This window comes from Nicotiana attenuata, chromosome 9 (assembly GCF_001879085.1).
Source record: "Nicotiana attenuata strain UT chromosome 9, NIATTr2, whole genome shotgun sequence".
Classification (NCBI taxonomy): Eukaryota; Viridiplantae; Streptophyta; class Magnoliopsida; order Solanales; family Solanaceae; genus Nicotiana; species Nicotiana attenuata.
Window position 1 is genome coordinate 37725657 of NC_031997.1, and position 11029 is coordinate 37736685.

The 11029-nt window shown below is 37.0% G+C and overlaps 1 protein-coding gene across 1 annotated transcript; it reads left to right on the forward strand.

The window, feature by feature from the left end:
* LOC109232790 (probable carbohydrate esterase At4g34215) lies at positions 400-2098 on the forward strand. Its single transcript, XM_019398517.1, has 2 exons — positions 400-1018; positions 1783-2098. The coding sequence occupies exons 1-2, from the start codon at positions 437-439 to the stop codon at positions 2041-2043; spliced, it is 843 nt and encodes a 280-aa protein (XP_019254062.1). The 5' UTR covers positions 400-436; the 3' UTR covers positions 2044-2098.

The window sequence follows — 11029 nt, forward strand, 5'->3', positions numbered from 1 at the left end:
ATCAATATAAAAGTGTTACCTAGTAGTTGGCTTAAATTTTAGATGGCAAAGTAAGCTCTTCACCATTATGTGCACAACTAGACAACGTGCGACTTGCCCTCATGCTTATCATATCGCTTCGGTCCAATTTCATGGAAAAAAGATTTTAGTCAACCACCCAAATGAACTAGTATTTAGTAATGTCCTCTTAATAATGATGTGATTATACTAATATCTTTGTTGTCGTCTAACTCTTCAAAAATGTAGTACGATTTAATTTATATACTCCACAGGAGACTCACACGAATAAATATAATAATAAGTTATTGCCATCAACATCGAGCTAGCTTATGAACACACGAAATCTTGCTAATTATGCCAATATATAAGGGAAGGATGTCTTGACCAACTGATGTAGACTAAAGAAAATAAGAACAAAAACATTCCAACAGAAATAATGAAGTCCACTCGATTAATGTTCATGATTTTAGCTTTGGCCAATTTTACATGTAGAGTGAATTCCCAATTAGCCAAGAACATATTCTTGCTAGGAGGTCAGAGCAACATGTTCGGTGTAGGAGGTGTTGTAAAGAACAATTGGGACGGTGTCATTCCTCCTGAATGTAAACCTAATCCGGCGATTCTCAAACTCGACGCCAAGTTACAGCGGGTTGAGGCAAAAGAACCTCTACATAATGATATTGACACGAATGTGACATCTGGGATAGGGCCTGGGATGCCATATGAGAATGCCATACTGAAAAATGATTCGCGTCTTGGGGTATTGGGCTTGGTTCCATGTGCAGTTTCAGGGAGCAAAATAACTAACTGGCAAAAAAGAACTCTCCTTTATAATCAGTTGGTAAGAAGAGCAAAGGCTGCTGTGAGAGGTGGTGGTGTTATTAGAGCTATGCATTGGTATCAAGGGGAGAGTGATACAGTGAGGAAAACGGATGCTGATGCATATAGAGGAAGAATGCAAAAGTTTGTCACTGATTTGAGAAATGATCTGGGAATACCAAAACTTCTGATTATCCAGGTAAAAAGTTGGATCTTCTGTTTAAATTTTAAATTTCTTTTGAGCATGTTTGCTTAATAAGACTAAATTTCACTTTTGCAACTTAAACATTTTTGTTTGATATTTATCTTTTTCTTTAAAATAATTAATTTTATGGCATCCGTTGGAAAAAGAGTATCCTAGCTAACTTCAAGGGGCGCAAAGTGAAACTTAGGCTGCAACATTAAAGGGATTCGCATTGGTTAACATAAATATATGTTGTTATTGCAGTATATTAAGGAACTTAGTAAATACCCATGCGGTGAAATTTTTTGAAGACTTGAATGATTGTTAAGTACGTTTGATCTACTCCAAAACTCCACTTGTGCATTATGTGGATATGAGATAAAAAAGACTATTTCAAATACCAGGAATAAATGTTACTTTTATTGTTTATGTAAAAATGCAAACTAATTTAAAAGTAGAATACAACGTGACACGTTAACAATATGATGTCAACAAAACCTTGACCTAATAAAAATTTGACTTTTATATCAAGTTGAAATTTTCAATTTTTGTTGCTTTCGACTAATACCTAAATCAAGATATTATTGCTCTCAGGTCTAATTTCTGCGAATCAAACAAATTATGCAAACAATATTAAATTTTCAAATTACAACATTTAAAAACTGATCAGCCTATTATGAGTATGTAGCACTTTGATGTTTATGAGATTGAAAATATGGAAGTTTAACCTAATCTTTTCTTTTTTCTTTGGGCTTGATATATTTTTTTTTATTATATAGGTGGCTCTTGCTTCTGGAGGAAAACATTACACAGGAATAGTGAGGGAAGCTCAATTGAAACTCGGCCTCCCTAACATAATTACTGTTGATGCTCAAGGGTTGCCTCTTCAAAAAGACAATTTGCACCTTACCACTCCTTCCCAAGTCCGCCTAGGGGGAATGCTTGCTGCTGCCTTTCTTCGAACCCTCGAAATCAACAAACCAAAATTCAAAGAAATATTCCAATTGTCTCCTCAACTTGTATATAATAAAAAGATTTAAGATAGTAAGACTTCTTGCGAGCTCATAAATACTACTTTCAATGGATGTTCGGCAACTTCAACTTGCAAATGTAACGCTTGGATATGACAAAGTTGTAGCAACTTTAATTTCCAGTATATGGAGCATAAGATTGGGGAGAGAACTTCTCCCTGTATGGTTAGCTTCTGTATTCAGTTTACCAGTAACGGAAGTGTTTAAAAAGTATTATTACTACGGGTTATATACTTTTCCGGAAAATGTGCCTTGGCAGCGCATGGCTTACCGTTGCAATAGATAGGTAAACCGTTGCCATAGAGCTATTGCAACAGTTCAGCGCCCGTTCCACCAGCTTGCGTGCCAATAGACCTTAAGGAACGGTTCTTGCAACGGTTCATATAACCGTTGTTATAATATCGTCTATCGCAACGGTTTTTCCTCTCCCCTATTGGAACGACTATTCGTATCAACTACTACGGTTAAAATCCATTACCATGACATTTAATGCAACAGTTGATAGCCGTTACCAAAGCATGTACTGCTACGATTATGTAAGATATTGTTACGGCTATTTATGGAAATGATAATGATTTCTTTAGGCTATTGCAACGGTTGAACTACTTACCGCAACGATTTATAGATCATTTTGGAACGATTTACGGGTCCTGTTGCAACGGTTTATATTTTTTTTATTGGAACGCCATATGATTCCTATTGCAACAGTTCTGGTGGGCTATTGTAACAGTTTAATTGAAACAAACATATTGCCCCTGTTGTAAATAAATATTTACATATAGAATAAATTATAAAACACAAAAACTTATATAAATAACAAAATAAAACTATTCATAATCTAAATTGCCCAACAAGCTAATAATATCCATAAGAGTGAAATGTTCTACCCCAAATACATAAGTCTTACATTTCAAGAGTTAAAAGTAAGTTTCAAAATGTTAATACAAACATTACTAGACCATGCTTCTACAGCAATTCAAAATTCTTCTTAAGTAAGGTCTAGATTTTCACTGTATTCGTCTTCCATTTCTTCATCTACTCCACTTATAAAAGAGTATAAATAAAGTCATTATCCTTCACAGAATCCGATTTAAACATTCTCTTAGTCCAAAAAACTAAGGGAGTGCATCAAAAAGGAATTTGAAGGGTGTTTAACTTATCTAAAGATAAGAATATGAATAGTTTATGAAATATTGTGCATTATACATGAAAATATTCAAAGAAAAGCTAGTTATCAAACAACCTGTAAAACATTTGTTCTAATAGTCATATATCACGTCCCTAGACTAGATCAGTTGACTCCCTAGAAATTGATCCACAGGCGAGTCGTGATGACAACCCATAAACATGCTGATAAACCAAGCCAATACATCCACTTAATTATTGCACATTGTAATACTTCCCATGAATTTACAGGAAACAAAGATGAGATTAAATATTTTCTCCCCTAGAAGAGACTTCAACTCACATTTTTGCAAAAGTGAACATAATTTAGGGCAACGAAGCATACAAACTTGCGTTGCTTAAAAGCACAAGCAAAAAGAAAGCTATAGGATTGACATCTTAACCAAACACCAACAGGCAAAAAGATAAGGCAGAAACTCATGTTTATCAAGTTACAAAGTTAGAAAATTAATATAAATGATTAACGAATAATACATTTAGTTTGAACCCTCTTAGTATAGAAATGGCAGTATCCTCTTAACTCATTTTCGCTAATGCCAGAGTTCTCAGTTGCAAAATGAGATGCTACATGGATAACAAAAGCAATAGCAATACAAAGGTATTGAACAGAGTTCAATCGTTTATGTGACAAACTTAGATATCATTAATTGATTATTGTTATATACAGCGATATGCATTACAAGGAGGGTTATGGATCTCTTCAAGCCTACAAAGTTTGTGCAGAGTACCATCTGGACCTTACAATGAAATTTTCACGCTTCCCTCCAAACATAAGATGCATTCCACTTATTATACAAACAAAAATTGAGGGAAACTCCCAAGCCAACGTTAGAACAATTTATCCATTTGTTAACAATTGAATTAAATAACGAGAGATAACTGGAATAACTGAAATATCAATGCGAAAGATAAAACTATCAAACGTCTATTACAATTCCCTGAACCTGGTATCACAAGTGCACGAGCTTCTAAAGTAATACACATAAAGGTTAGAAATAAGTACAAAGCTGTCTGAATGAAGTTGTACAGCTAAAAAGAAAAGAGGGTGGGGACTCCAAGAGCTGCGGGCGCTGAACAACCATACCTCAAGTCTCCATCGATGTCCAATCAGGGCACTCTAAGAACCGCCGCTGGGATCAACTCCAAAATATGCACAGTGTGCAGAGTGTAGTATCAGTACAATCGACCTCATGTACTAGTAAGTGCCGAGCTTAACCTCGACGAAATAGTGACGAGGCTAAGACGGGTCACCTACACTACAACCTGTATGCAGTATATAATAATGACAAAATAATGAAAATACTGAATAGAACCGTCAACAGAAATTGATAACCACAGCCTCGAAAATACACCAGTGTCGTCCAGAATTACCAATCTTTACTAGTTCAAATAATAATACCGGGAAACAACACAGCTCAGAAAATGAAAACATATAAGTTGTTGCAGCGCGCAACCCGATCCCACCAGAAAACACGTAATCCTCCCTTATTCCACCGTAACAATATCAATAACAGTATATAATTTAGATTTGTTGCGGCGCGCAACCCGATCCCACCATATATAAAAATCAATATTATAATTCACCCTTATTTCACCATTTCAATCCACCCTTATTCCACCTGTTGCAGCGTGCAACCCGATCCCACCGTGTATATACACTTACCCTTATTCCATCATATCAATCCTCCCTTATTAAACCTGCTGCAGCGTGCAGCCCAATCCCAATATCAGTACCAAACACTCAATGTACACAGTCAAATCAACAATCTAAATCACAAGGCCTTTACGATAAATAAATACCAAACTGAACCAAGGAAAGGAAACCTTGTTCAATATAGAATCTACGCCAATAATACTACACACTGAGACCAATCCAACAATTTACAATTAGAAGGTGCAAACAAGTCAAATAAGCAAATAGCAGGGTTTAGGGGAACTATTTAGGGGAACTATGAAAAGAGCTAACATGGTTAACATAAGAAGATATTGATTAACACGTAGCAATTAAGCATGGAAAGCATTTGGAGGTCGTTTGGTAGCTGGTTAGAAGAAAGGTTATTCATGTATAAGGGGTAACATAACTTATACCATGTTTGGTAGGCAATAGTTATTTTGTATAAAATTCTGCATAACTAATACCATGTTTGGTTGACATTTTTCAATTATGCATAAATAATACATGTATAAGTTATGAGTCAATCTGTATATTATTTTATGCGGGGTAGAAGATGGAATAACTAATACATGTATTAGTAATACATGGATAAAATACTGAAATGACAAATTTACCCCGATCACTTTACACATAAGGCTTCCTTATTTCTCTGCCAACCCGTCAACAGGTTTCACTTGCTTTCACTTGCCAACTATATACCTTGTCTTCTCTCATTTTTAAAGAACAAACTAGCAAAAGCAAACTGGAGAAGCCACTAGAAAATGGAAATACCAAAACTAAGAAGTGAAAATCAAATATGTCTAAACTTCACATAGTTCATAGTATGACGAAGAAGTGAAAGTAACATCAAAGTTCCTAACTAAATTGTTTCCTACATAAATGGAAAGAGAGAAAAAACAATGCAAAAGAAGGCCAGGGGTATAGTTGTAAACAAGCATTTTACTTTAAAATTTAAATAATGTATATCAATTTCTAATACAACAAACCAAACATTCAAAAAAATAATCTCTGCATAACTAATACCTGCATAACTAATCCCTGCATTACTTATCCCTGCATAACTAATCCCTGCATAACTAATACATGTATAACTAATACCTGCATAACTCTAACCGGCAACCAAACGACCCCTTAGAGCATATAACAATTAAAATAGGAAAGAAAACAGTTAAAGAAAAGTAGAAAAGCAGGGAAGACAGATAATTTGGCGGCGTATAAGCACTCGTCACCTCCCATATACGCCGTTCACATAGATTTCATATAACACATAGTCCGAGGGTTCCTAATTCCCTCAAGTCAAGGTTAGACACAACACTTACCTCGCTCCAAGGACCACTCAAAGCTCAACCACGGCTTTGCTTTTCAAACTAGCCTCCGAAACCAACAATATCTAGCAAATTACCAACCAAAAAATTCAAAATAAGCCTTAGGAATCACCCACGATAACGAAAATTCTATTTTAGGTCATTATTGAAACGGAAAAGGGCCTAAATTACCTCTATTATTTACTAAATAGTTTAAAAATACCCTCCGTCCATCTATTCGTCCGAAAAAGCACACAACATTATTTATATACCTAAAATTACCCTTCCGTTTAACGGCAACAGACGTGGGTTTTAATGCGTTGGCAACATTTTATTGGGTCACGTGACTCCTAGTTTCACTTTATACATATGGGTATAATATACCCATCCCATTTGTTTGACCCGCCTCATTATTGTTTTTTCTTTACTATTTTTCTCTTTCTTTCTTACCACCTTGACTGGATGGGGATTATGACCGGAAATCGCAAACCAAAAAACTCGTCAAAGACCTCGCTTGACTTGGCTCCTTAAAACCCAACTCGAAAAATCAATCACTAGTGGTGAAGAAAGTGAGTTTTCAGATCTTATTTTGAAGAAAGTCGAGGGTTAGGTTTTGGCAGTGGTGCGTTTTTGGGTGGTATTGTGGCTGTTTCGTTGGAGGAACTGGTTGGATTTCGTGATGGCTATTGAGATGTTCTAATGACTGGTTTTTGGGGGTGTTAGAAGGCTAAGATCTGGGTAAAATGGATGGTTACATAGCTTAAATGGGGTGATGTTTTGGAGTTGTTGCACGGTGGCGCGTACCAGATGCATTTTAAGGCTGTTTAGGGTGTTTTTCGGCTGTTTTGCGGCTGGTTTTGGGTAGACAATGGTTATTTTTTGGGCTGATTTTTGGGTAGGAGGAAATGGTAGGATGGTGGCTGTAAGATAAGAGGGATTGTGTGGCGGTAATTATGGAGATGATTTGTAAAGTGAAAAATGAGATTATTTAACTGAAAATAGTGAGGAAGAAGAGTGGATTGAAGGTAGTTGCCATTATTGTTGATTTTCTTTTCAAGGTAGGTAGAAGAACAAAAGGGGGGGGGGGGTCTGGTGGGTGGGACTAGGTGAGTTGGGTGATAAGGAAAAAAAAGTATAGAAAAAAAGTAAAAAATAATGGGGCGGGTCAAACAAATGGGGCGAGTATATTATACCCATATGTATGAAGTGAAACCGGGAGCCGCATGGCCCAATAAAATATTGCCAACGCATTAAAAGTGAGGCCCACATCTTCTACCGTGAAAAGGAAGGGTAGTTTTAGGTATATAAATAATGTTGTGTGCTTTTTCAGACGAATAGATGGATGGAGGGTATTTGTAAATCATTTACTAAACAATAAGGGTAGTTTAAGCCCTTTTCCGTTATTGAAAAAGACACAAGTCAACACCCGGGCCCGCTTGGTCCAAAACCGAAATTCAGACCAAAATCCGATTACTCATTCACCCCTGAGCCCGGATATATAATTAATTTTGGAATCCGACCTCAATTTAAGGTCTAAATCCCCAAATTTCGAAATCCCTAGTTTACCCAAAAATTCCCAATTCCACCATGAAAATCATAGATTCTAAGTTGAAATATTGTAAGATGAAGTGAAAGATTGAAAGAAACTACTCCCTCCGTTTCAATTTATGTGAACCTATTTCCTTTTTAGTCCGTGCCAAAAAGAATGACCACTTTCCCTATTGTTACACCCCGTGTTTTCGTACGTAGGAATACATCATAAGTCAATTAATGTAAGCTCAGAAAGGGAATCATCTTTTAAAAGTTTACAAAGTTAGTTCATCATGTTAACGTGGAGGTTAAAAATATTTAAGATCATTAGTACCAAGTAGCAAGAGGGTTTGAAGGCTTAGAAGCTAAACAAATTAAAGAAAATAAGTTTCGTCGAAAGTCGACAAGTTGGAATGTTTTACCATGTACTTTTGGGGTGATACTAGGGTTATTAACATTATAAGGAGATTATATTATGAGTTTTTTAGTCGTACGATAGTTGGTGTTATGTTTTGAAGTCAAGCGAGTTGTGGAACAAAAGTTGGAAAAAGGTCATCACAAGTTCCATTCATAAATGTGCTGAAAATTAGGTCAAATGTAACTGAGTTTTTCTCCCAATATACTTGGAATTAGGGGGTGATCTACCTATCAAATTAAATATCAATGAGTCTAGTTTCCAACGCAATAAACCGTTTGTTAATACGATATTGGAGTAGAGAGATATTTGCACTTTTGCGAGACTGCGCGGGTTGGTAGGTGACAAGTAGGTGCATCACCTACTTGCCAAAATGAGAGGACTTAATTAAAAGCCCCAAAGTCGGCCAAGAGGGGTCTTTTAAGGGAATATAAACTGAGTTATTTCACCTGTATTTCAGACCAAAAAAACCTAATTGAACCCCTGCAACTCCTCCCCCAAAATTCCACACAAACCCTAGGATATTCAATTACGGTGTTACGAGCAGATTCTAGTGCTGAAAAGTCCGGACAGCATGCTAGTTTCTCTTTCTCCTTCTGTGTATCCGTGTTGAGGAACTTATTTTTGATGAAAAAGGACCAGGTTTCGTGGGTGATACTCAGTACAAGGTAAGTTTATGCTTCTCCTTCCATATCTATGCGTTTGCGAGTTATAACTCGATCGTAAAGAATAGACCTAGCTAGTTTCGGAAGATTGGTACGTTGTTTGATCTTGTGCAATGGTTGGCTGGTTGTGAACTTATTTTTAAGTTAAATTCATGTCTGGTTTATTTGATAAGAGGTGTAATGATGTACTTTTTGGTTGTATTTCTCAATTTGAAAGAAAAGACAAGTCGAAACGTGTTTAAGTAAACCGAAAAATTATGTTTGAGTTGATGAACTTGTGGGACTGTTTTTGGGTTGTTTCGTGTTGGTATTGAGTTGTCTCTTTTACTACTGTTTTTATGGAGTTGAGAGGAGGAAGGGTGTGGAGAAACACCACATAATGGCAAGGGTTGTTTGTTGGTCAGTTCGTCATAACATTTTTGGATTGTTTGACACTATTATGGTTGTCGTGTTGTGTAATGAATGATAGGGGTATGTTGGCTGTTTGTGATTGTTTAGACTAGTGTGTGAAGTCATATATATAGGGGAGTGCTGTCCTTTATTGTAAAATAGGTTGTGGTCGATACATAATAGTTACGACGCTTAAACGATAACGAGAGTGTCATTCTCTTATTGTAGACCTAAGGAGCCGTGAAATTGCATAGCTTGAGGTTGGGAAGAATATACAAGGTATGTTAAGGCTCTTCCTTCATTCTTTTGGCATGATCTAAAGTGAAAACGAACATAAACGATACGCTATTTCATAATGAATCTACTCCTAGCAACTAAGGTTGTCCATGTTATTCTTTCCTTACAAAGTTATTCCAAAGAAGTATAATGATCCTGAGTCCTAGTGAAGTTCAATATTGATGGTATGATGTCCATAATGTTAATTGATGGTCAATGACCTTATGTCACTCCAAAAGGTTTAGAACGTGACTCCATGAGTCCAGTATGCATTATATGTGCATCTACTTTACTCTACCGAGCCGCGCTATAGTCGGCCGGTATGGCACCTATTGTGCAACCACTGATCAGTTGGGTTTACCGAGCTCCACGTGGCCGGGTATGATTCTACCTAGCCTTATTATGGCCGGGTACGTTTTTCTTTACCGAGTCCTCTTTCAGGCCGGGTACGATATGAAAATGATGGTGCCCACAGAGGCGAATGTTTTTAAAAGTTTATGTATATATATGTATTATGCATTCATGTCAGTAGCCCCCAGAGGCAATCAGATGTTACAGATTGTATCTCCTCTATCTCTCTTTACATTACTGTTCTTATTTATATTTTCCTGCCTACATACTCGTATTTATTCGTACTAACGTCCCTTTTGCCTGGGACGCTGCGTTTCATGCCCGCAGGTCCCGATAGACAGGTTGACATTCCTCCAAGTAGGCTATCAGTTCAGCGGAAGGTGTTGGTGCACTCCACTTGCTTCGGAGTTGCCCTATTTGGTCAGTATGCTTGGATAGGTATTGATTGGTATGGCGGGGCCCTGTCCCGACCTTTATGATATTAGGTAGTCTTAGAGCTTGTAACAAATGTCAGGTGTATGGATACTTGTATGCCTTTTCGGCTTATGTTTTGAGTTTAGAAATGGTCATGTCGGCCTTTTAGCCCGTATGTCACATGTATAAGTTTGCATATCATGGTGGGTCGTCATATGTTGATATTCCCCTATGTTCATTCTTGTTATCTCATGACGAGTTTTCTAGCTCATTTACCATGATAGTATGATAAGAAAGATATGTTATGTTGGTACTCGGTTGCGTAAGGCACCGAGTGCTCGTCGCGGCCCATCCGGTTTGGTCGTGACAAAAGTGGTATCAGAGCAGTTTTCTTCGTAGGGAGTCTACTAGCCGTGTCTCGTAGAGTCTTGTTTATGGGTGTGTTGTGCACCACACTTATAAGTAGGAGGCTACAGGGCATTTAGGACTGTCACTCTTTCTTTTACTCTAGATCGTTTGGGTAGAGCATCAGTTGTAAGAATTCAAACTTCAAAATTCTATTTTATCCGTAATACAATGATACCTACTTCGAGAAAGATAGTTGGTTAGAGATTGAATGTGGCTCTGGAAGAGCTGAGTTAGAGGAACCTCGATTTTGCATCACACTGATGATGAGTAAATGTATTCTTCAGCAGATCATGTGTCTACAAGATTGTGAGCTTCTGAGAAGGAGCCCCAAGGCATGATATCTATCCACCCATATGGTAAAAAGCAACAAGAGAATCAGAAG